Genomic DNA, 27,355 nt, shown 5'->3' on the forward strand with positions numbered 1-27,355 from the left:
AGCTGAAGCTGCATAATATTGTATGTCAACTGTAATTTATTATATATATATAGTCACGGGATATGGAGTATAGCATAGGGAATAGTCAATGGAATTGTAATAGATATATATGATGTCAGAGTGGCAATAGATTGGGGGAGGGGTGAAATGTCTAATTATTGCATTGTTTTGTACACCTGAAACTGAAACAAAAAAAAGATTTTATGCTATCTGAATATATCTCAATTTTTAAAAATGGATGGCCATGGGAGGAAAAACAGGGACTTAAGAGTCCTATCAAGCAATCATAATCTATTAACCTTATTTGGATCCCATTTTAAACAAACCATAAAAAAGAAAAAATATCATAAGAGGAGAAATGTGACAGCTAACTAGATATTAACGAGACTAATGTTTACAGAATCCTAAATGATTAATGGGTGCTAAAACAAGTAGGTTAAAGTTTGACCAAGAACAAGATATTTATATAGTTGCCAAGTGTTTCCCCCAAAATAACTTAGAAAAGACAAAGGGACACCACCTTAACCAAGTCATCAAAAACATAACATTGCCAACATTAGGACAAACCCAATTACACGCCTCCTAACACAATGCACTGAGAACACATCGTCCCTCTGTGGCATACCTACAAAAACACATAACCTGAATCTAACCATGAGGAAACATTAGACACAATTTGAGCCATACTCCACAAAATAACTGGCAGGTTTTCTTCAAAAAGGTTAAGGTCAAAAAAACAAAGACTGAGGAACTGGTTTCTTATAAAGAAGATGTGACAATAAAATACAGTGTGTAAGCCTGGATTTTATTCTAGACTAAGGAAAAAATACATAGCTATAAAGAACACTATTGGGACATGAAATCTGAATAAAAACTGTGAATGAGAATAGTTTTGAGTAAATATTAGGTTTCTTGACTTGTTTACTATACTATGGTTATATGTAAAAGAATTTCCTTGTGTGTAGGAAAAACTCACTTAAGTCTCCAATTTATTCTTAAATTGTTCAGGAAAAAATATGCATATTTATACATATAAATATATAAAGAATGATAAAGTCAATAGAACAAAATGTTAAATGCAGAATCTAGGTAAAGGGCATATGGAAGTGCCTTGTATATTCTTGGCACTCTAAGTTTGAATGATGCCATTATCTTTTAGAAATACATATGAGATATTTACAAATGAAATGGTAAGCTTTCTCTGATGAGCTTCAAAATAATAGGACAAGTGAGTAGGGGTCTAGATGAATCAATTGGTCATGTATTGGTAACTGTTAAAGCAGAGTAATGGAAACATCAGGTGTATTATACTATTCTCTGCACTTTTATATGTCTGAAATATTCTGTAATAAAAGCTTTAAAGGAGTCCATAATGAAAAGTTTCTTAAATGGATAAACTAAGGCTCAGGAAAATTAAGTGTCACCCACACCCTGGACTCCAGATTTGAAATCTTTCTAACATAGGACACTCTCTCCATTGATCCTCTCTTAAAACCTCAGCAGATCCCCTGACAATCTTTACACTCACTACCTTTGCAGCAACAACTTTAGAAGCTACATTAGAAACTAAATTAAATCCAAAAGTTTAGGAATATAAATGAGACATTTTATATTTCTTAAGTTTATGTTGTTAACAGTGAATAAAATCCAAATAATTCTGCATAGACGCGTTCACAACACATTAAATTTATAGATTTTGGCTATGGTTAAAATAACTGATTAGTATGTCATTTTAAAAAATGATTTATTTGGGTCTCATACATCAGGGACAAATATGAATGCCCTGAATCTGTCAATATATAATTTTTAAGTATTATACAACAACCCATATCACAATGAATGCTTCCTAGACAAAAACAGAAAGAAATTGAAAAACATTATGAACTATATAGCAGAATATACAGTAGGACTTTAACTCACAAGACAACCTGGTTAAACTGGCAACACATGGGGAAAGATTGCTCAAGCAGACGCAGATCAATCTGTGCAACACAATAGCCTCCCTTCACTCATTACCAAATGATTTCTAAAGCCTCAGGATCCCCAAGACCAAACTATTACAGATCACAGTATCAAACTGAAAAATACACACACGCATGATCCTGGCCTTTTGTATTTCACAGGATGAAAATAGCTTTCAAGATAGAGTACTTATAATCCACATATTCCTTCATTCTTAAGATTTAAATCACTTTATGATTGTTGTTTTAAAAAAAAGTCAAAGGTGCTAAAATATGTCAAAGCTGTTGATTGAACAAAATAAAAAATAAAGATTATACTACAAAGAAGTGCTCAGAGTTACCATCTACAAGAATTCATATCTAAATATCACTTTGCACTTCTTTTCATAGCAATTTTTTCATACATACTAATACTATAAACATATACTATTCAGAATTTTTTAAATGTAAACATTGCCCAGTTTAGAAAGGGAAAAAAGTCCTCCAAAAAATTACCAGTGAAGTATAAATTTCCTCTCCTCATATGTGTATCCTCAAACCACCATCGAAAATAGGAGATGGCAAAACACTACCCTAATTGTCTGCTAAATCCTACTTGCAAAGACTTCTATTTCAGCATTTTGACTAATTAATAAACATATGATGTAACCTAAAAAAATATATATACTAAAACACCAAGCACTACCCAAAAAATTACTCCCATTTAAACTAGAGGAACACAAATGGCAAAGTAAAAAGCTACAGATAACAAAAAAGTATTTTTTCTCACATCATGGAAAACGAAAGACTTAAAACATTTTTTTGGTAATCAAAAAAAAAACAACAATGAACTTACTAGCATGCTTGTCTGCAAGCATTATAAGCGTGTTGGAAATATCTCGTCGTCTATAAAAGCACACTACTTTTGCTTCCACATTGCCAGTCGCAGTCTAAAAAATAAGAAAAATAAAAGTCATCTGTACTGAATATTAGATTCAAATAGTTTATAAAACAAAACTAGATACAGCACAACTATAAGGTCACTCTCATTTACACTGTGCCAACCACAACTGCAGGATAATCAGAGAGCTGAAAAATTCAAATAAGGATGAGCAGCATTTGTTCAGGTTCCAAGTGAAACTGAAATGTCCAACATAAAATAACTTACTGGCATCAATTAAACTAAAGTGATCAGACCCTTTTAATAACTAACGCCAGACATGGTTAAATCTGATTAGCCTTAAGGAACTAAGCCCCAAAACTTCAACAGCCACAACAGAGCTTATTTAAGACTGTTAGACGTATCTCCTCCAAAACCACTCCCAGAGGTGCAGGTTAAGAGTAGAATCATCCAGCCCTCTCTTGAACACCCCCATATTGGACGGATGGTGAAGCTCTCTGTAGGTGTGGTGCAGCCATCGTGCAGAAGGGACCAGATGACCTGGAAAAGCATTCTCCAGCCCAAGGGAGTCTATGAATCCATACTAATCAATAATCTTAGGAGTACTTACTTTACCTTCAAATATGAAAGTATTAAAAACCTTGAGTTATGAACACTGACGCTCTTATTTCTTTCTGACTACAGTCTAGAAAAAAATCAATATTCAGTTAGGTTGTAATTTACTGCAGCTTGGGCCCAGGCTCCAACTCTCCTTTATGAATTCTGAGTGCTTTCAAGAAGGTCAATCATTCATTACAAAGTTCCTTATAAAAACACAGAGTACGATAAAAATGCTATTGTGATTTCCAATTTCAAACACATTGAAAACAACTTTTCAAAATTTTTCTGGGCTCACAGACATATTCAAATATAAAGAAATAAGTGTATGTGCTACAGTAAATTTGTCAATTTTATGAAGTCTAGCATGTTTTAGAGTGTAAAATCATCTTGTAGAAATATTGCCCCTTAAAATTGAAACAATATTAAATCCTAACCAAAGTGCTTCTTTCTCTGTTTCACAATATTGTGATCAAATACATCCTCCAGAAGTAATGATCCAACAATCTGCAAAAAGAACAGGCCAATATTTCCATGTAAATAAAATCTATCAATGACTCCAATTATAAGCTCTTTATCATTGTCTTCTTGACAAAGAAATATGTTGAAAACCCAAAGCAAGAGTTTCAAGGCATCCTTTTTCTGCCTCACTAGTGAGTTCCTTCCACAGGGAAAGTCTACAAGCTAATTAAATTCTTACTTAGGGGCGGCCGGTTAGCTCAGTTGGTTAAAGTGTGGGGCTAATAACACCAAGGTTGCCGGTTCAATCCCCACATGGGCCACTGTGAGCTGCACCCTCCTTAAAAAAAAAAAAAATTCTTATTTAAACCTGCTTGGGGTGGAAGGCCATAGTTCAAAATAAATATTCTCTTCTGAACTGTGCATACACTTGGCCATGAGGTAGTTTACAACTATAGTATGCCTCTACAACACACACACACACACACACACACACACACACACACACACACAAAACCTCAGACATCCCTCTAAAGCTAAGCTACTCAAATTGTGGTCCAAGGCCCAGTCCACAACAGTGATTGTAGTGAAAGTGCAGAATTGAGAATAAGAGTATTATAGTATTTGAAAGTTTTATACTATTGAACCTAACAATGAAAAATGGGGGCTCGTATTTTTATAAGAATATTTTAAATTTCATTTTTCTACCTTTTTTAATTTTACAAAAGCAGTCTTAGATAGTGAAAATTCTTAAAAATCCTTCACCATGAACAGTTTAAAAAGTGCTGCTCTAAGAGGTAGGTTAAATATTTGGTATATGTATTCCACCTCCCACCACCACCCTTTGGTTATTCACCAAGTTTCTTTTTTTTTTTTTTTTTAATTTTATTTTATTAAATTTATTGGGGTGACTCCAAGTTTCTTTTGAACCCTTCCTATGTGCCCAAGCACTGAGCTAAGCACTGCAAATACATGGTGCCTGCCCTCACTGAGCCCCCACTCTGGCAAGGATGCCTGGTCACATGTCATCTCCTCTCCACCCTTCCAAAAACCAGGTGTAATCTTGTCCCTCACCTGATCAGAAACCTTCACAGGTTCCCCACAACTAACGCATAAAGGTAAACTATCCCTGACAATATTCCCAGCACTATTTTCCTTTACTTCCCCCTTTCCCTTCCAGACTCCACTTCTCACTCTTGGAGGCAGGAAGTACAACCTGTTGGGGGAAGGGCAGAAAAAAGCTTCATAAAGGAGGAAATGGAGTGGCTAGGAAAGGAGTCCAACAGGTGAAGCCTGGAGGACTTAGTCTAAGAAAAAGGAATGCCCTGAGCAAAAACACACAGGTGGGAAAAATGGGGACACGAATAAAGAAGAACCCACGAGGAACACGAATGTTTTTCCTGGGTTCTTTTCTCCATTTAGTTTGCAGCCTCTTAAATCTCTGTTCTGTCAAACACGTTTACTAAAATAACCTCTAGCAATAAGAGGCTTTTCTTAAGCTCTAAAATCATTTTAGTTAACCTCATACTCATGTCCGTTTCTATCCCAGACTTAGAAAATACATTATTTAAAAAAATATTTTTTTAAAAAAACACTTTCCATTTCAGAAAGTCCATGGTTTACCCAGAGAATGAGTGGAAAGGGACTTACTCAATTTCTGTCCTTAGTTCCCAAAAGATCCTAAATGGCAGGAGGAGTCTTAACTTGGGTTCCATGAAAAGGGCTTTGAGGGAATCTCCTGAAATTATGTGCAAAGTCTTGTTTGTGCAAATGTAGACGGGAGGGGGTACTCATCAGATGGTCAAAGAAGTTAGCGACTCCCCTTCCTCCACCAAGAATATAAGACCCTAAACATTAAAACGAAGCTCAGAGCAAGTCAGAAGACTACTAAAATACACAGAATATGAAGATACAGATAAATCATACAACATACAAACAAAAAAACCCAATAGCAAATAACATGCTAATTTATCCACAAGCATAACTTCCAAAACTTCCTGAGACTACGTCTTCATTATTATGTGCACAGAGATTTCTTTCAACATATATGCACTCAATCTTTAGAAACAAGAGCAACATCCAACCTAGATAGTGACTAAATAAAATTTACCAAGTTGTTTACTATTTTAACCTTATATTCTTCTTCCAAAAAATCATCTTCACTATATCTGAGAACAAATTAGGAGAGGAAAAGAGGGACTATAAGATAAGAAATATTAACTGTATTCATCAACTGGTATTTAGTTTTACACCTAAAAGTTCACAAAACTTTTCCAGAAAAAATTGAGACTAAAATATATTACTGAAATTATAAAAGAAATACTGTAGTCCAGATTTCAAACTAAGCAAGTAACATTTCAAATAGGATTTTTTTAAAAACCAGGAGCCATCCCGTAAAAGTGAATTTTCTGTAACAATGGTGATTGACAGCTTATCCTAAGAATTTGGCTTAAAAAAATTTCTATCTAGAAGATAATAACGTCCTTTCTTCTCCTTGCTTATCAATTATATACCAAGTGTTCTTAAAAGAATTATTTGGATTTTCTAATCCACTTTGCCAACTTGACCTCAGATCTTTTCAAGGCCTTTCTGGCACACTCTTTTTTTTTAATATAAATTTTATCAGGGAATATTGGGGGACGGTGTGTTTCTCCAGGGCCCATCAGCTCTAAGTCGTTGTCCTTCAATCTAGTTGTGGAGGGCGCAGCTCAGCTCCAAGTTCAGTCACCGTTTTTAGTCTTTAGTTGCAGGGGGCGCAGCCCACCATCCCATGTGGGAATTGAACTGTCAACCTTGTTGAGAGCTCGCGCTCTAACCACCTGAGCCATCGGGCCACCATCTAGAACACTATTGTGGCCTCTCTCCCGCGGCTGCCTCGCTCATACTATAGGCCTCAACTCAACATCCTAGAAGTCCTTTCTTTCCCTATGCAAAGCAAGTGACTTCTTTTATTCCTTTTGTCAAAGTTCTTGCTTATTTCCTTCTTAGAAGTTTTCACTATTTTCTTTATGCCTCTTATCTTTCCAGGGGTCTCCCTCATCTCTTTCACCAGAACGTAGACTGTGTGTGCAAAGACCATGTCCATATTGTTCACGGTTGTGTCCTAAACCTAACATGGTGCCTAGTACATAACAGGTGCTCAATAAATACTTGTTTAATGACTTATTTAAAATATTTTTTCCCATTCTTTCTAAAGGCCCAATGTAAATATTTAGGATTTACTTAGCCAATCTCAGTTCCTGTTTACCAGTACTCCATCCAGGCAAACTGCTATTCCCTGAAATTCCATTTCTCACAGTTCAGTCATCCCAGCCCCCAAAGGACCATGATTATATTAATGACTCTGTACTGAAAGCAGAGGGGCAGAGAGAAGGTAAGGACTGGGGTGGGGAGTGGGGGTACTTTTGAAGTGATGGTAACTTAATGGTAAAGGAGTGTGAAATGATCCAAGTCTAAGCTCAATGTGTAACCCAGTCATTAAACCACTGTGTGCCTCATGGTTACAATTCATAATACATCTACCTTAAAGGTTTAAGGTTATTGTGAGGCTCAAAAAAGGTAACAAATGTGAATCCCCAGATTACATGCTTTCAGAACATCATGCTCTGATGTTTGTAAATTTAGCACAGCTGCAATTTTCCTTCTACTTGTGGGATTGTTTGGATGATGTCTGACTCCACAACTGGACCTATTTTTGTTCACCCATGAATTCCTACAAGTGCCTATCTAAAAGTGCCTGGCAAGTGGCAGAAATGTCCTCAGAAATATCTACAAAATGAATCAATCAAAATACTTCGTAAACAGGAAAACTATGCACAGGTATTAATATCAGACATTTTAAGAGATCCACTAATTCAACAAATATTTGCTGAATGCCGTAACTATATGCCAGCCACTATTCTAAGACACTTGGGATGCATTAATGAACAGAAAAGATCATTACACGCAGACAGCTTACATTCTATTTGGGAAAACAGGCGATGAAAATAAACACAATTAAGTATATTTGAAGGTGATAAAAGATATCAAAAAAAGAGCAAGATAAAGGGAATGGTAACAATCAATCGATCCCACGGTGGACATGTGAGAAACAGCGCCGTCTACTGTGCTTGGACACAAATGAGTGAGGTGGAGAGCAGCAAGTGGGAAAGTCAAAGAGGGACACTTCCAGCCCAGCGTCTTCATTTGGTGGTGGTCTCAAACACTACAGAAGTTTTCAAAATGCAAGGCCCCTATGGTAATCCCAGAAGCAAACCAAGACCTCCAGGCTGGTAAGCTAGAAATGCCTGTGGCCAGATCTGGCTTCCTGGGACTCAGAACTCAGTCTCCAGGGGATTCAGTCTCCAGGATGGTATTTTGGGGGGAAGGTATCAGCAGACAGCCCCAAACATTTTAACACTATGAATTCTCATAAGCTACACAAATAACCCTCAAAGTGATTTGGAGGAAACCAGAGCATCATTTGAAATCTATGGTTTGTGTAGTTTGATTGTTTTCGTGAGCCTCCATTATGAAAGCTCATCTACTGCAGTCATAATGCTTCTGATGTCCTAGACACCTGTGATCAGGGACAAACCTTCACGTAAAAGTTTTACTTATTTGGCCTAAGGTACAAAGCTACTTGGGCCTAAGGTACAAAACCGTATTCTTATTAGTTAGCCTAGCCCAGGATTTTACAAATTCCCTTCAACATTCTATTTCCTAGTGTCCTTCTTCTAAAGCTAGAGGAGGAAAAAATTAATTCACTAAAAAGGTAGAAACACGAATTATGACTCTAAATATAAAAAGGGACTGAGTTAGAGGAGTGACTGACTCTTGAGAGGTTCTAAGCAATTTGAAGAAATCTGCAGATATTAAATGTTCAATAACATTTAATATCAGAGGTAATTATAAAAAGCAAAAGAATATTCAGAATCCCTACTAGCTCTCTAATCTGAAATCTCTACTTTCAGAGAGTCTGGGACTGAAAGTAAAATCACCTCTTATGCCCTTTACCCAATTACCTTCAATGGAAAACAATTATTTTGTAATATTAGAATCAAGAACACCAAGTGTATACCTTGTTGAGTTCTTCTATCCTCCTGATTAGGTACGGGTTGCTGGAGGAATTCTCAAAGTAGACGTAATCTGTAATTAAAGAAAGAGCTTAATCTTTTCAACAGCAAGTTCACATTTGTCAATCTATGACTTTCTATGTTAGGCAATTCACACTCAAAATGAAGCATGTAAATTCATTCCCTGGTAAAAACAAACTTAGTAATGCAACCTCAATGTATTCTCATGTGCCTACTATATTCACAGACCCTGATTTTCCCGCATTTTCATTTCAATTAATGTTTTATCAAGTTCTCCTACACTCTTGTCCCACACATGTCATTTCTTTTGTAACAAAACAAAACAACACCTCTTGTCATCATTGAGTAGTCAGGGATGACTAAACTATGTGTCTTTCATACTATAACTGCTTCAACATCTTTTCCCTCTAATCCAATTTGCCCTGGAATATGCTTCTCACATAAAACTATTGACCTAAGACAAATTCCGCGTATCCTGAAAGGCCCAGCAGCCCAAAGTACATTTCAATCAACATAAACAAAAAATAAACAAACCATCAGGTGAGCAGAGCAGGTAAGAGGAAGCACACTGACAAAACTTTTCCATAGCTCTAGCTAGGAAGATAAGGGGGAAACACGGAGAGGAGCGGATGTCACTTTCTGAGAGACAGAGCTCTCCGAGGTAGGATCAGTCTTTTTTATCATCTTTTACTATATGTAATCCAGATCCATTTAGGGTCCTGTTATAAAAAAATTGCTGAAGCCTTTCAACAAAAAAGAATAAAAATTTTCAAGTGTGGCTTTTCCTCTCATTTAATAGGCTCACTGGAAATTTCCCACTGTGTGTTTATTTGAGAGGCTGGGCTGCATTGTTATTGTCTATCTTAGTGGCTCTTTCCTGTCTCTTTTCTGCAAAGTGGCCTCATTTAGCCAGGCCATTCCCAACACCATCCATCAGGAGTTCAGCTAATGAGCACAGAAGCACAAGCAAGTCTCACACACAAACACGCCACTTATCTGAATTATTATTTTACCAGGAAAGAGGGAGGAGGGCGTCGTGAGTAGGGAGAAAGTTTGTTTGACCTTATTTCTCTCTTCTGCAGAAGGCTGGGAAGGAGGCAGACAGGACAGCAAACGTCCAGGCAGAGATCACCTCCCCACCTCTGGCTGCGGTGCCCTGGCCCCACTAAGCCCCATTCTTGGGGAGCAGGACAAGAAACGGAGGATGTGAGGGAGGAGAGGTGCAGGGCCCTGTCCCTGCTAACAGGCCTGTCCAGCTGTGACCCCGGCTGGGCCCCCATCGCCCCCACCCCCACCCCACTGAAGAGAAGTAGAAGATGGGGGATGTCCCCCACCCTCCAACCCCCACATCCTAGAAGGCACGCGAGGAAAGACCACCCTATTAGGGGGCTCGACAGCCCATACCCCCATGGGAGTTCTTGGAGGGGGCGTCTGATAATTCACACCCCCAAGTACAGGCCCGGCCCTGAAACATTGGGCGGGTGGGGGAGGTGGGCCTAGGCCCCTCACGAGCCACGGTGGGGGGAGGGGGTAGAGGAAGGGGAGAGTGTAGGGTGGGGAGCCCCGGCCCCCTCTGCGGGCCCCGGCGCCCCCAACCCCCTGCGCCCTCAGTCCGGGCGCCCGTGGCTCCCAGCGGTTAGGGTGAACTCGCCCCGACCCCCCACTCCCGGAACCCGCTCCCAGACGGGCCGGGTCGGGCCGAGCCTTCCTACCTCCGACCCGGTACATGTTGGCCGCCATGTCCGCCCGCCCGCCCGCGGAGCCCGAGCCGAGCCCCGCCCGCCGCCGCTGCTGCCGCCGCCGCCGCCTCAGCCTAGTCCGCCACCGCCTCCGCCGCCGCCGCCGCCTCGCCACGGGGGGGAGGGGAAGGAGGGAACGAGGGGAGGGGGAAGTGAAGGGGAGGGGACGCCGACGGGTGGGGGCAGGTGCCCGCCCCCAGCCTCGGGCAAGCGAGGCCAAGTGGGCCGGGCCAGGGGAGGTTGGAGCGCACCCGGGCCAGCAGGGAATTGGGGAGGGGTCCGGTTTGGGGGGTCTTGATGAAAGTCGAGGATCCTAGGGCAAGGGTCCTGACCCAGGAGGCTTGCACTCGCAAATGCAGACCAGGGACCATTGGAGAATTGGGCTGGGGGCAAGGGCTCGACCTCCCCAGAGCCCCTACCGCCCCACCCAGCGTACCCTGTCACCTGCCCACCCCGAGACAGTCTTCCCCTCTGCTTCCGTCCCTGGGAGCCCCAGTAAATGTGACCTCGAGCACGTGAGTTCCTGTCTCGAAGCAAACACTTGGATGCAAATAAGTGCACGCGGCAGGGCGCCTTCCTTGTGCGGATGTTAATACGGCGGGCCTGGAGCTTGTAGGCCCTAAGGCCAGAAGGACACCAGGTGCTGCCAGCTTCCCCAGGCAGAGACCCAGCTGTGGACAAGGTTAGAAAAGCTGGCTCCCTTCCAAGTCCACCCTAACTGCAGTGGCAGGTCTATCAACGTTCACCCCAAAACTGGGCTGAACAGAACACACAACGGGAAGACTTGCCTCTAGACAGCCCCTGTATACAGAGCTGCCCTGCTGGGAGAAGAGGATGGGGGCAGGGTGTTCCTTTGTTCATAGGGGAGCAGAGCTCTACAGTTCTTCACCAGCACCCCCAAAGGAGGGGACAGTGTCAGTCAGCTTGCTGTTGACTGTTGGAGTGAACTTAGTTATGTGCCTAAAGCTTTTACATAGTTATTTTCCCATGCTAATTCTCTAGACAATCCCTGTTTTCTCATCCTTCATACCCTCACAGAAATGGAAAACCAAATAAGAGTTGAATCGGAGCTGGCTATCCCCCAAATGAACACAAACAACTTTATTTAGAGAAGCCAGTCCGTTCCAAACTACTCCCAGGCATTGCTGTATAATAAACATGAAGATGATGCCTTACTGTTGTGGATTGTTGGAAGTTTCTGGTGACATACAGCTATGCGTTGTTGACTCTGAGTTTGGGGTCTGCGCAGGGATGGGAGGTGTCCCCAGAAAAGCAGACTGTGTTTTGTTTGTCTGGCGATGGCATTTGTGATGGTCCATGATTACAAATTATTGAGAGGAAAAAAATAATTTTCTAGCTAGCTGAGGCAAAGTAAAAAATAAAATAAAGCACCTTTGCCTGAATTACCTTTATTGACTATGGCCCAAGATTTCTCAACTTCGAATAAAATAAGGATACTAATTCCACTTCATAGGTCGGGTGAGGATCAGTTGTGAAGATACCTGAAAATGCTTTGTAAACCATTCTGCAGAGAGCCCCATGCAAATAACAGGTGTTCGTTGCTTTTTTTTTTTTTTAAACTCCGGAAAGTTTCAGATTCCCAAGGGTTTTACACCATGTGTCAAATTGTGAGCCTGGGTCAGCTATTTTGACCCAGAGAAAAAAGCAAAAGTGTTCTTTTATGCACACTGCGTGGTTGTTATTTATTAAAATCCATTTATTTGAGATCCTACCAAAAACATGTTGTGCCTTACCTGACATCACTGCATTTCTAAGCTGACATATAAGTAGGCTGAATAATTCACCTGGAGTCATCCAGTCAACTGGCAACGATATTGGGATTATAATTCAGCCCTTTCCTCTGGCCTAGAATTCTCTAACCCAGGAAGCCTTTCTCCAAATAAAAAGGCTACCTGGAATCCATAAAGTGCAAAAAAGATAGATCACAAGCTTTAAGGGGTTTTCCTATTAGTTTTAAATAAATGAGCAATTTCTCCCCATCAAAATATTCCTGCATTTCTGTTAGTCCCTTGTCTGCCTGTCTCATTTCCCCAGCTTTGTGCATCCTTTCCAGGTGTTTGTGATGACTGTACTAACTTCAATAAATGAACAAAAGGTGCCAAGAAAACTCCCTCCCCCCATACCGCGGATACCGACCTGTTCCCTTAGGAACAACCTTATCTAGAACCCCCCCCCACCAAAGCCTCAGAGACTTGGTGGGGAAGAGCAGGACGTAGTGATGGTGACAGAACCCGGGCCCTTTCCTTCCTCTAGATTCTGCGTAGTTAGCTTCTTCCACCTCAAGCTCCTGGACCAGGGTCTTCTACGTAGTAAGTGCTCAATATCAGAAAGAATATGTGCCAGAGAATGATGGACTTGATATAGTTAGAGAACCCATTGCAGAGTTGAATGCAAGGACTTTGTCTATGACACTTTTATACCTCTTAATACCAAAGAAATATGCAATAAGGGAGTTCAGCAAATGTTTATAGACTAAAAGAATCGCTCCCACTGGACAAAGAGGTGGAAGCCGGCACCTTCGAAGAAAGCAAAGGCACCTCTGCCTCCTTATGCTGCCTGGTTCAGATCACACACTTGTCATCAACCAGCCCAAACTTCACTCTTAGTTTGGCTGTTTAGCTTGAAGACCTTGAACTAGTTACTTAACCCCCCTGAGCCTCAAATTCTACAAAATATGGATAGTGATTGACACCTCCAGCAAAGGCTTGTGCAAACATTAAACACCGGGGGTACCAAAAACGTATACACATGACTTGTACTCATCTTTTTTTATCGGTATATATTGAGTATTACAATTTTAATACAGTTTTTTTCCTTTCTTAAAATGTGTATACATTTTTTGGGCACCCTCTGTATACAAGTGTTCAGCACATATTAACAGCTTCATAATTATTAGGTCCCTTTTCTCTAATCCAGCCATCCTCATTACAAAGGAAGAAGTGTCTCTCAGACCAAGCCAGAAATCCCAGGGCAAATCCAGCCCTCCCATGGGTAAAATTCCCTAGCATGACTAATGTGATTAAAGAGCCAGATAAGGGATTGCCTAAAAGCTGAGGACACTTTCCTATGTCAGTCTCCAGCGTCCCACCATTTAGCTGAAGAAAAGTGGACACTGCAAGAGAGCTATAGAAAGAGAGAGTTGGTTTTTGTTTCAACTTCAGGATGGAGTTTTTATACATGCAAAAAAAAGAAGATGGGGCTGGCCAGAGTCTGGGAGCTTTGTGATATTGAACTCAGGAAAAAAGCCTAGGGGTCTAGAATGTAATTGCAGTAATCTGAAACCAGACGCCAGGCTTTAGATAAGGGGCTATATCTTGCTTGTTTTCTGTGATTTGTTTCTCTCTTTTTTTTCTTTCATGAACTTATTTTGTTATACAGTAAAATTCTTTGGGAAAACAGCTAGCCTGTTTCAGTTATTCCAAGAAGGTCCTGGGTTTTAAAGGTGAATGATTGCATCCCAGGAGAAAGGTAGGTATGTGACAGCAAAAATCAAAGCAAGGGAGCCACTAAAGGAAAGGAAACTACAGTAGCTTCTCCAGTCATGACGCTCCTCCTTCCATTGATCCCCTGTGCTAAAAACAGGAAACTCAGGACCAATCCCAGAATGTCTTACTTTCTGGAAGTGTGTATTTTAGGGTTCCATGGTTCCCTCAGGTTCTCAAATAGGAGCTAGCTCAGCCATTTGGTTGCATCCACAAGGAGGTTCCTTCTCTAGAAATAACATCATCTCCAGGTAATGGAAAAGGAACTGGAAGTCACAGTGGGGACTGGGATGAACCCCTAGAAGGTTAATGTAATTGACCTTAGTGCTTCCTTTTTTTTTTAGTCTATGGAGTGCTGTGGATTTGAGAGATGGTTGGGCAGTATAGGGTGTGGGGCAGGAAACAGAATCCTGTGGGAAGTACTAAAGGGCTATATCAGCCAGTGTTTACAGGAATGACTTGGCTACAGCAGAGAGTGAGTGCAGAGGGCAGAGAATCCAGGCCAGGAGATCGGCTGGGAGGTTGGTAAGAAAGGATGATGTCTTGACCTAGGGTAGGGTCAGTGGAATGTGAGAGAAGTAGGGTCTGAGTTTGAGAGAGATTTAGGAGGTAGGAGCTTCAAGATCTGGTGACTTTGGGAGGCATGGAGTGAAGAGGTAGTACCAAGTTATGAGCAACTGGGTGGAGAGAGGTACGATTTAGTGAGTAGAGAATAAGGGAGGGAAAGCAAGTTGGGGAAGGAGAAAGTTGACAGGTTCAGTGTTAGATGGATGGGTTGTGTTCAAGATGCCTTTGGAAACAGGTAGATGTTTCCTCTTTAGGAAAGAGATGGATGAACAGGCTTGAAGCTTCAGCGAGAGATCCGGGCTGGAAATATCCTTTTCTGTGTTACCATCAGCAAGGAGCCCAGCCTGTCTGGTCTAAGGAGTAAGCCAAACCCTGGCCCCAGGGGAAAAAGCAGGTTCCTTGAGTCCTTCAGCTTGGGTGAAAACAGGTTTAGCAGGTCTAGGTTCAGAAGATCAGAGTCCAGGTCCAAATGTGCAAACATGCAGGGCATGGGCAGAGAGCCACACAAGTCACTGACCGAGACAGATGGTTGAAGACAAGGGAGAATGTCCCAGGCTAAAGATCACACAAGGACCAGGGAGCAAATTTCTCAGAGGTAGTTTTGCTCCCAATTCTAGAAAAGCAGCCAGGGTGGGGTGGAGGAGTTAAGATGAAAAGAACAGGAAGAGAAGGGAAAGGACACAGCTTGAAAAAGCAAATCTGACTATTTCCTACCTCTCTCTCTTGCCTCTAAGATGGTGTAGTAGGTTGAACGGTGGTCCCCCAAAAGATATACCTACCTGGAACCTGTGAATGCGACCTTATTTAGAAAAAGGGTATTTGCAGATAAAATTAAGGATCTGGAGAGAAGATCATCCTGGATTAGGGTGAGCCGTAAATCCAATGACACGTGACCTCATAAGAGACAAAAGAAAAGATGCAGAGTGAAGAGAAGGTCATGTGAAGGTGGAGGCAGAAATTGGAGTGATACGGCTATAAGCCAAGGAATGCCAAGGATCTCCAGCAAACACCAGATAAGGAATTGATTCTCCCTCAGTGTCCCCAGAAGGAACAACCCTGATAATACCTTGATTTCTGACTTCTGGCCTTCAGAACTGTGAGAGAATCAATTTGTGGTAATTTGTTACTGCAATTCTAGGAAACTAATACAGATGGTATCCTCCCCTCAATTTTAGATAAACATGGAATCAGCCAGAAAACACTGAGCACTATATGCAGAGACTAAGGGACACAGAAACAATAAAAGAATAAAATAGAGATACACAGGGAAAGAAGGGGCCCCAGCACCACTCCATCTAAGTCTGTCTCAAACCCTCAAGGCAGAGCTCAACTTATCTCAGTTTATCTCTCCTTCTAGCTGACTTGGTTGGTTTCATGCTAAAAGAACACTTGGATGTTATGCCCTTCAAATAAGGGCCAGTGGCAGCATCCTGAAGGGTATCACACATCCCCAGGAGTAGCAGTAGATTACCAATATAATGGTGCATATTAACCCCTTAATTGGGTTCCTTTGTCAGGAAGCACTCTGGTTCCTCAGATTCCAATCCATGTGTCTATGGCGGGGCAGGGGAGGCTCCAAGAATATAAAGCTTGTCTTCAAAAATGTCCTTTGCATTCAACAAATATGTATTGAGTCTAGTGGGGAAGACAGACTCTGAGCAAGTAAATGAGTCAGTAGATATACTACATAGAATGATAAATGTTCTAGAGAAAGTAAATCAGAATGAGGGAATAAAAAGTGACAATGGTAGTCAGGAAAGTCCTCTTGGTCACGGTAACAACTGAAGAGACATAAATGATGGGATGGAATGAGTCACTCAGATATCTGGGGAGCAACACCCCAGGAAAAGCGAACAGCAAGTGCAAATTCCCCAAATCAAGACTCAGTTGAGCTGATCATGACCTAGGAAGGTCAGTGTGGGTAGGAAATGAGATCAGGGAGGTGAGCTGGGTCCAGATCAGGTAGGGCCTGGTAGGCAATGGTAAAGAGTTTGGAGTTTATTCTAAATGTAATGGGAAGTCTTTGGAAGCTTTTAAACATGGGCGTGATGAAGATCTCATTTATGTTTTTAAAAGATCAGTTGGAACATGATATAAAAAGGGGCCTGATTTTAATTCAAAAAGCATGATTGTGTTCTCTGGTGGCATCAAGCTTCCTTTGGACACTAGGAATTCAAAATCATCAATGCAAAATTCATGGTGATAGAAAACCCAAACTCCTACGTTTCATTTGGTATAATAGTGAAAGAGACCACTTCCAAATCTATCTGTAGTCCTGAGACCTAAGCATAATGGCTGTGGGAAAAATGGCAACATATATTGGCCACCTTTTAAAATCTTATACCAAATCATATAGGGCAACACCTAATCATGTAGGCCATTGTTCTCCCTCACCCCCGGTACTGTAATAGCTTTTCATGGGCCATTCACCTTTTCAGGTGAACTGCATCTTGGTAATGGGCACATGGGAAGACAAGTGAATTCCATGGGTATGAGCTACTTGTAGCATTTTTTCATATTAAAAAAAAATTTCTTGGTTATAAGTGATGCTATGTGTAATATCATGGCCTGAAATAAAGTTTTCTGAAATCCCCCCACCCCATCACCACCACCAAAAAAACAACAAAGGTCACAGGCTGCTGTGCAGAGGATGGACTGTGGGTAACGGAAACAGGGAGATTAGTCAGGAGGGTAACATAGTCCAAGGAAGAGAGAGAAACAAAGGTTTGGAATAGAATGGTAGCTGTCATGGCCAATAGAGATATATTTTCAAGGTAGAGCCAACAGCTCTTGCTGAAGGATTGGATGTAGGAGATGAGAGGGCAAAATCAATGGCTATTGATTCCAGATGCTTCTAAATATCTGTTTGGAGGTGTTCTATAGACAACTAGATCAGGGCTCTGGAGCTCAGCACAGAGGCCCAGGCTAAAAATGCAAACTTGGGAGTCAGCGCTGTGTGAACAGGCCATGACGCTCAGGACTGATCAGATCACCACAGAGAGGGTGTAGACAAAGAGGGCAGAAGCCTGAGTCCCTGGGGCAAATCAGCCCTGAGAGCAGAAGTTGGTTCTGTACTCTGGCTGCACCTGGTTCCCACCAGAGACCCTCATTTAATTATTATAGAGTGGACCCTGATTCTCAGTTGGAAAAACAAAACAAAACAAAACAAAAACCTCAGGCGATTGTAACGTGCAGCCCGGATCAGGAAGTGATCAGGAAGAGGAGAGCCACAAAGGGAAACTGAAGAAGAAATGAGAGAGGGAGAAGAAAAAACCAGAGAAATACAGGTCCCAGAAGGCAAGTCCAATTGTGACAAACCAGAGCAACACATCAACCACTGGATTTGGCAAGGTGCCGGTCATTGGAGACCAACTCCTTTTGCCTCTTTCCTTTGGTGGTTCCTGACTGTCCAGGTTCTAGGCAGCTCGAAACAAATTTGTAGTGTTCTGGCCCTAGATATTCTACGGTGTGGATGACTCCAAGGGCAGGCAGTTAGGCTCATGACACCCCCCACCCCCCAGACAGAGGGATGGAGACCAGAATTTGCTCCTTTTATCTTTATCTGTAGGTTTGTAGCAGCTACCCTTTCAAAGAGACAGAGAAGTTTATTTGCACTCCTGATTTCAAAAAGGACAGAAAATGTTGGAGGACTCAAAGCTAAACTCTGAACTCCTGGATAAATAAATCGTTGTTTATGTCTCCTTTTATCTCTGCAAAGTTCTGGAAGAAAAAAGCACGAGTATTACAGAGCTGCCCCAAGGAACTTCTTTCACAAAGCCCGGCCAGGACCATATCATTAGTGGCAACCAACACAATGTTTTCCGTTTAATTGCACAGATCAGAGCACTGAGGTGCTGGCTCCAAAGAGAAGGCACCTGGAGGCAGTGTAACCTTTTTGAGGTTTTGGCAAAGGATGCCCAAGACCTGTCCAGCCAAATCCTGTCATTGGTTCCTTTCTATAATAGGAGACAGCGTCCATTCCTTGGAAGCCCTGACTTTTCCCCCAGGCTTCTGGTGTAATGGGGTGAACTCTGGGCTGTGTTCTTGGAATAGAGAGTGGAGCCCATATTAGAAGCTAGACTTCTAGAGGCAGAGGGAGGAGAGAAGGTTCCAGCATTTCATGGAGTCTTTATATTTCTCTGCCCTTGAACTTGGCTGTCTCCTCCTATCTGGTGTCCTGGCCTTCTGTTCCATATTCACACAGACTCTGGGTTGGATCTTTCTACGTGGCCCTAAAGTCTCTCCACCAGGTCAGAGCAACCCTGAAGGCAGAGTTTGAACACTGCGGCCTTGGTATTCCTACTTCCTCCCACTCTGCTCCACCCACACACCCACCCTCACACCCCCCACAAGGCCCCTCCCATCTGAGCTGGAACCAGGACTACTTGCCTGTTACCATTCCTCTCTCAAGAGTGGCTTTGAGGCAAAGCATTCAAGGCTCAAGACTGACATCTCTGTTCTAGTCCAGCTTCTCCCAGAGCAGCTGCAGCAGAGGGCAGGCCTCTAGACTTGAGGGATGGAGTGACTCCCAGCCAGTGGCATGTTGCTGGGATAAGATGTATTATTTATGATGCTGGTGTCAGCATGGCTCCCAGGCACCAAGGGAAATGGAAACGGCACTTGGGCCTGTGCTGATTAAACTAAATATTTAAACAGGAATCAGGAATTGAGGCAAAATGCATTTTTCTTCAGTAAGGCAGAGAGCGCCACAAATGCCTTCAAGACAGAGGACCGGGTAAACACCAAAAAGATCATAAGGGAACGCTGAGGACCCTGGTCTAGGGCTCTCCTCCAGTCAGCTCCCAGCTCCCCCTCTGAAGGAGATCTAAAGAGTTTGCAGAGGACTGAGGAGTCACCGTAGGGGAGTGGAGATGGGGAAGCAGAGGTATGGTCTGAGCCACTGTGGGAATGAGATTAGGAGATACCAGAACAAAAGTCAGGCTGGATTCATGCCTCTGGCTGCTTTTTCTTCCTCCAGAGACCTCCATTTCCTGGTCACCCAAGATCTATTCTATTGCATTCACTCCCATTAGCACACTTACCTTTAGATTCGCTGGAAGGAGGGTGGTAGGATGCCGGGCAACCATGAACCAACATTCTTGTCTTGATTACTCTTATCCCACCCTGAGACAGATCTCAGTCAGGAAGATGACCTCCACCTACTGCACACAATCACAGAGGAGAACCTACACAGAGAGGACACAAGGGAGCCTGGCCCTCCATTTGTGGTGCCCAGAAATCTCCAGATTTGATGAAAGACAACACACAAAAGGAAATTGCCTGGTACAAAGCAACAGTTGCTAATTAGTCTGGCTTTTCCTGCTGCATTTCCCCCTCCCTGTGGGGTCCCTCAGTTGTATTTCAACAGCACTTTCCTTGGTCCCCCGGGATGTTTTTCTCGTCTCAGCATAAGCAAGCGCCCTTTTCCTTCTTTCCTCTAAAGACAGCTGAAACAGGCTGACATTTTCAAAATTAATTTTTATAAGAACTTAGGAAATAAAAGGAAATAATTGCAGAAAACACAAACGTGTAAGTTCAATTCGGTTCAACATTTATTGAGATTCTTGTGCTTAGTCAATATGCTGCTATCCTCTGGGTTACCTTGATGGGTGGAATAGCGTTCTGGTCCTTGGGATTCACTACACAATGGAAGAGGGAGGCAGGAATATATATGAGTTATATGCAAATAAGGGCCATAAGAGCCTTGAATTGGGAGCAGTTAATATAGCCTGCTGTAGGGGCACAGCTGGTCAGAGAAGTCTTTGACAGAAGGTAATATTTGATCTGGACCTTTAATTAAAATAAGGACTTTGCCTGGTAAAGAGTCAGGAAGGACATTCTAGACAAAGGGAACAGCATAGAGGTAGTACATGCATGACATATGAGAACCAACTGCGAAGTTGGTTCAAAGCCAGATTATAAAGGCCTTGAATGCCAAGCCAAGGAGTTTGACCTAACCTACAGGACCTATAGGCAATGGGAAGCCAAAACGACTATATTTGTATCTAAGTAAGCAGTAGAGTGGTGGCTAAAGTGTAATAAATTGGCATTTTGTTTTATGCAACAATCTCCTGTGAGCTAGGTTGTCATCAATATATCAAGTTTCTAGACCTGCCGAGCTGACAATAGAGCATGGATTAAATAAAATATTGCCACCCGGTAAAGGAGCCAGGCTTCCCATAAGATATCTTTAAATTCAACAGAGAGAAGTATTTGAGAAGACAAGGGATAAATCAGAGCTCATTGCTCAAGTTCCATTCTTTTTTATCTTGGTGTTATTGGCTGAGTGTTTTTGTGACCCCCCCCCCCCAAATTTGTATGTTAAAAACCTAATGTGAAATTCTAGTACTATTATGATGGTATTAGGAGGTGGGGGTCTTTGGCAATGATTACATGAGAGTGGAGACTTCCAGAATGGGATTAGTGGCTTTATAAAAGAGACCCCGGTGAGCTCTCGTGTTTTCTGCCATGTGAGGATACAACAATTTGGCAGTCTGCAGTCCAGAAGAGGGCTCTCCCCAGAACCTGACAGTGCTGGTACCCTGATCTTGGACTTCCAGCCTCCAAAACTGTGAGAAATAAATTTCTGTTGTTTATAAGTCACCCAGTCTATGGTATTCTGTTATAGCAGCCTGAATTGTCTAAGGCACTTGAAAAGGCAAAAATGACCCAAATACACAGAGAGGCAGTATTATTACCTGAGGACTCCTCCTGTGTATAGGCCCCCACTTCAGATATTCCAGATGTCTGAGGTCTTGGGGGTCCTGGAGGATGAGGTCACCCAGGCCCTAGAGAATACTAGTCAAGGACAAGCAGATGAAGATTTGGGGGTTCCTAAGAGAGGCAATTATTTAGGCTGAAGAGCTTGAGAGAGGTAATTATTCAGACCTGTGAGATTTCCAGATGATGGGAACTTGGAGATTTGTAGGAACCTGAAATTATCCAAATGTGAGAAATCTGAGGACTGAGGTTGTCCAGGCCTTTGAAAGATTAACTGAAGAGATAACAGATAACAAAATTGTAACAACTGAAAAAAGTAAACATTAAGCAACTTGAGAAGAAATGTTGGGTAAAGGTTAACCAAGATTTATAAGCGTCCCAAGGATATGGCCTTGTGTTCCCTCTGCCATCTCTCTCTGGACTCTAAAGATACATGAGTTTATACCTCCAGGTAGAGGAGCCCTAATCTTCTTTCCTGAATCAAGTACAGAAACACAATTTTAAAATTTATTTGTTCACAGAGACAAGGTTGAACATTTGCGAAAGAATTTAAATGTCTAAGAAATGGAGGAAAAGACTGACCAAAAAAGTTACAAAATATATTATTAAGTGAAAAGGCACAAGCTGGATTAAATTACATATGGTACAATTGCATATAGGACAAAACAAAATTAGATATTTGTAGTATAAATACGTAGGCATATAAATGTAAAAAGATTGGCTAGAATCTTGCCACCCAACAGTAGTGACCTCTAAGGGCAAGAAGTGGAAGGCGTGTGAAAAATTACGCAATTTTCTTTGGTGTGCTTACATATAATTCAAAATTTTTTACAATGAGAATGTATTTTCATCAAAAACATTTTTTAAATTAAGGGAGGGGGGAACAAAGACATAGACACAAAAATCGCAGAGCAGAATTTTCTGAAGCTAAGTGTGTCAGTCCAGAGATTGTAATTTCTCTTGAGTGTCCAGCTTGCCCTTTTCCTTGCACCAATCCTGGAGCCAGACAGGATGCTGGGCAGAAAGAGATGGGGGAAGACATTAAGGCAGAGGAGAAAGGCAGAAAACTTCCCCAACTTTCCAGTGCACCTCAGATTCCTGTCCCTTTCTGAGATATAGTGTCATTCCACCCCAGGTTCATGAAACATTTCTCTCCTTAACAACACATTTTCCCTTTTTTGGCTTCAATTAACTTAAGGTAGTTTACATAGACCAAAAGAAAAAAAAAGAAAAACAAACTCAAAAAACTACTCTAAGAAGACCCCAGATCATGAATGCTTGTGTCCCCAGAATCACCTGAATCCCCAGGTTAAGAGGCTGGTTTACTGTGTGGAGACCACAGGGAGCTACAGAAGGGTTTTAAGCATCTATGTGACAAGCATTTTAGAAATACCTCTGAGAAGCAAGCAAGAAAGACAAATGTGAGAAAGGCAGGACTGAAGCAAGGTGTCCAGTTACAAAAAGCTTTTTCAATTGTCCAAATGAGAGATGGTTTTAAGACAGGAATCTTCATACTCTGCTCTAAAATTGCTGATTGACTTAGATTCACTTGCATTCTGAATTATTCATTGATTTATCCAAGAGAGGGAAGGAATAACCAAATCCCTACAATGGCTACAAGAGCTTATACTACTCTATCAAGGTATCGTGCACATAAAAATAATCTTTGCTGGTTCTCTGGTATGTCCACAGTCAAGTCCAGACTCTTTAGTACAACATTGCAATCTGTCCCCAACTTCCCCTTCTGTCTCATATCCCAGCCTTCTCCTCATGTACGCCACCAACTTGGAGACACCGTCAGCTCTTTGATGGGCATGGGCTTTCCTGGGCCTCAGCCTCTGCACCTATATTCTCAGGATCTTGCTGTGGGGACAGAGTCCCAGAGAGCAGTTTCCAGGCTCTTGGCCTCACGTGGAAAGGTGCTGACTTGGGGAGTAGATGGCCATCAGCTAGAATTAGTTGGCCATCAGCTGTAACCAGTTAGCCATCGGCCACTGATATAACTGCCGTGGCTGATCTAGCAAGCGTGGGTTGCTGTTAGCAAAGGGTTGGTTGGGTGGCAGAGAAGCAGATGGCAGATTGCGGCTAGCAAGGACGGTTAGCAAGCAGGTGGCAGATTGCGGATTGTGTGGCTCCTACTTCCTGTGTCTCACCTGGCCGCCAGCAAGACTGGGGTGTAGGAAGACCACTCGTTGGGGTACTGGCAGATGTTTGTTTTTGTGTCTTGACCAGCTGCCATAGAGAATATAGTGGTATGAACTACCTATCCAAGGATCCATTGGTGTTCCTTTTTGGCCTCACCATGTCCTGCATTCTTATGCAGGGAGCGAGACCAGAGACCCTGCGTGACACTGGCCCGCCATCTTTTTCCACTGGGTGAACCTCTCAGCTTAAACACAACCTCCTCCCCAGAGCACTAACACCCCTTCATACCACTCTATTGTAATAGCATGATTTATTTGGGCCTGTCCCTCCCATTGCTCCAACGGGCTCCAAACCTGGCTGATCACAGAAACACCGGGCACGAAAATTTGTTTTGTTGTTGTTGTTTTACTAGACGCCCAGGCCCCACCCTAGACCTATAAAATCTGTGTCTCTGGGGAAGGGGTAAAAGAATCTGTATTTTATAAGGCTTTCCATTAACTTGTAGTCATCAGTCAGGAGGGGAGGCCATCTGTAGCTTGTAGACCACATCATTGTGAAGCTTCCTGGACCAACCCCACTGGCTCCCTTAGTATTTTGTTCCCATGTCTGTACAGCTCTTGTTAGATCTGTGCGACATGTGTCCCATTCCGCCATATTGTATAGTTATTTGCCTACATATCCCACCCAGCTTCTTGTCTGCCCAGATGGCCTATCTCCTACCTAAACATGAGCCCTGAGGGCAGGGACCTCATTAAGTGTCACCACAGATTCCAGGCATATGGAGGCTTGGGGAAGACTTACAACACGCATAAGGAATAAAAGCAGGAAAAGCCTCTAACTAGAGTGCAGTGCATGTAGGAAACTACAAGTAATTATTTTCAATTCTTTTTTGGTTTGACTAGGAAAAAAGATGATCAACAATCTGGTTGCCAAGTTGGATGGTAGATGGCAGCCATCCAACCTAGAGTTGATTATATACATTTTATTTAAAAAAAAAAAAAAACAACACAGAGGTCCTGGGAAGCACAGGGTCTTGTTCCAGGTCACAAAACCAAGTAGAGCATAGGAAGACATCCTAATTCTGGGCCCAGTACTGCCAGCAACCACGCTGACTTCTTACACATCCTCCAAATTCTCCCTTGGCTTTTGTTTGTGTGGCGCCACCTCATTAGCATGTAACAATGGACATCCAAGGTACCCTCCTGTTTTCTATTTACAATTTAAGTGCCCCCATCACCATCTGCTTCCATTGTCATTGCTATTAGCTAAAGTTAATGGTTTTTAATTAAAACCCTAAGGCCCTCCCTCCTCTACCCCACCAGGTTATCTATCTAATGTATTCTCAACAGCCAATCACCGTTTTAGGATTGGCACCATGTACCATTGTAATTGTGATTACCCTTCTTTCATTTCTTGGACTCTTTCTGGGGAGGGTAATTCAAGATACCCTGTTTAAAGGAATTTCAACAACCAGAATTTCCAGTTGGAAATTCTTACAATGGCCGCCAGGCATTGTGGAAGGCTCCAGGTCTCAGGTCCAAGGCCTGGTCTGGTATCTCAGCCCCACCCCCCACTGACAGGGAGCTGGAACCCGTGGGCCTCAGTTTTCACATCTGTAAGCTGTCTGCCCTTGTATCCCTGAGGATCATATCATACAATCTATCGAACATGGTTTGTAATCTTTAAACCCTCTTGAAAGCCTGCCATGTACCAGGTACAAAACTAGAGGCTTCCCACATTTTATCTGGGGAGGTAGGCATCAAATTGTTAAAGAGAAAAATACAGGCCCACAATGGTGTCACTTGTGCTAAAGCTCATGACACCAAACCTAGACTTAATATCTGACTTAAATGCAGTTTTGACCTTTACCAGAAAGGTAATCTTAAACAACCAGTCTGGAATGTTCTGGTCAACACCACTAAGGCAATCTGTCACGTGGGCCCTCTCCACCCTCATCCCCATTTAGGAAGAAGAGGCAATCTGCATGATAAAATCCTTGCTATTTCCTTCCCCCCAAAAGTAGATGACCTGGCCTAAAAATAATATTTTCTTCTGCTAATAGCTCCCAAGCCCCACCCTTCTTCCTAAAACAACCTTCCATTTTCTACAACCCCTCAGAGCGCACATTTAGTTGCTAGATGGGATGCTGCTCGATTTATGAATTGCTTAATAAAGTCAATTAGATCTTCAAATCTACTCAGTTGAATTTTGGTTTTTAACGATGTCATACTATTACATTTAGGAAACCAGATTCGTCCTTGACATCCCTCCCAGTGTACGAGCGCCCCCTCCCTCATTTTTATTCCAACTCATTGATTCTCTCTGGAATCCCCCACTTGCCCCTCAATCCCAGGGACATGGCCTACATTGCGGAGTTCTCTCCCAGAGCATTTCTCTCCTGAATTACTGACAAAGCCTTGCATTTTGTTAGGTTCTTTCTATACTCCTGAGGGATCTCTTTGTCCTGCAAATCTCTTAAAGCCACTCCCCTAACATGCTCCATTGCCTCCTCTACAGTTCAGCTGGGCTGGAACTGCCAGTCCCCTGCCACCCTCCCCCACCACACACACTCTGCACCACCACAGTGACATGCTAAACACCGGAAGCTGCTCCAGTGCTCTTTCCATCTCCTAGCCTTTGAATCTGCTGGTGCCTTCCCCTTTGACTCCACCTGGCAATTCCTCCTCTGGGTTTAGGAAGTACCTCTCTTCCCCAAGCAGGAAGGCTGATGGATGTTCCTTCTCTGGGCTCCGTTAGCACTCGTGCATAGCTCCATTATGGCATATCACATTTCTGTTCAGTGCCCTGGAATATACATTCTGGCACCTAGGTTGGAAAATACTTGTTTCAGGAAGGGTGAGAAATTGACATTAATAGGGTGTAAAGAGGAGGTGAGGCGTAATGCCTGGCACATAATGGGAGATGAAGCTGGACAAGCAAAAGCTAGAAAAATCTTAAAAGCTTTGATTGCTAAGAAGCTTTGGGTTTGACTCTGTAGGTGATCAGGAGGTTTTGTGCAGGGGGCAACACTAGGTGGATGTTTTTAATGAGATAATCTGATTCTAGCATAGAAAGTGGACGGGAGGACAGAGAGATAAAAAGAAAGGAAGTTAGTGAGGAGGCCATTGCAATTGTCCAGATAAAACATGAGTGGTTACCCAAAGGGGGCAGTTCTGGGGTTGGAGAAAGGGGACAGATGGAGAGGATACAGAGAGGCATCTAGCTTGGCAGTAGTTAAAAGGAAATGCCATTGAGTGCTTGTTTGGTAATGTGGGAAGGGTAAGCTTGTGGGGAAAGGTAGTTTTATTTTGTTCATAATGAATTTGTGTACTTATAGGTGTACTTATAGCAATAGCCAAGGTAGTTGGAAATATACCTAGAGTTGAGTGCAGAGAGGAAGACTACGGTATAGATTTCTGAGTCTTTCCCATAGAGATGACAGTTAAAATAATAGAAGTGGAGAGGATCACTAAGGGGAAAATTGTAGAGTGAGATAAGAATCTAGCATTTTTCCACATGTCTCTTCTTGTTATAATGTCACAAATCCATAAATCAAGTGACATTAATCCACTTGAGAATTCACTTTGAGGACAGCATTCTTTGGGATTAAAAATCTTGATGATCTCATGACAAAGTTGTTTTCTGCTTCTATCATCACCTGGACCTGGAGTGTTAGAGGCCTCTACTCTCTGTAAGCCCTAAATAAATC

General features: G+C 42.4%; 1 protein-coding gene across 6 annotated transcripts in view; it reads right to left on the minus strand.

The window, feature by feature from the left end:
• Positions 1 to 27,355, minus strand: part of MTA3 (metastasis associated 1 family member 3) — a 178,379-nt gene that overhangs the window by 130,455 nt on the left and 20,569 nt on the right. Inside the window, exons 1-3 of one of the 6 annotated variants that reach the window (XR_012496310.2) lie at positions 10,685 to 11,169; positions 8,957 to 9,024; positions 2,797 to 2,890 (exon numbers count right to left, since the gene is read on the minus strand). Coding sequence is in view for 5 of the 6 variants with exons in the window: in XM_074331928.2 (XP_074188029.1) it covers positions 2,797 to 2,890; positions 8,957 to 9,024; positions 10,685 to 10,712 (190 nt within the window). In the remaining variant the exon portion in view is untranslated. Of the gene's footprint in view, positions 1 to 2,796; positions 2,891 to 8,956; positions 9,025 to 9,985; positions 10,152 to 10,684; positions 11,170 to 27,355 lie in introns of those variants that run through there. The other 5 variants (XM_074331928.2, XM_074331929.2, XM_019748597.3 and 2 more) reach the window with 5 other exon arrangements.

This window comes from Rhinolophus sinicus, chromosome 2 (assembly GCF_057876585.1).
Source record: "Rhinolophus sinicus isolate RSI-liver-muscle chromosome 2, RSI-T2T, whole genome shotgun sequence".
Classification (NCBI taxonomy): Eukaryota; Metazoa; Chordata; class Mammalia; order Chiroptera; family Rhinolophidae; genus Rhinolophus; species Rhinolophus sinicus.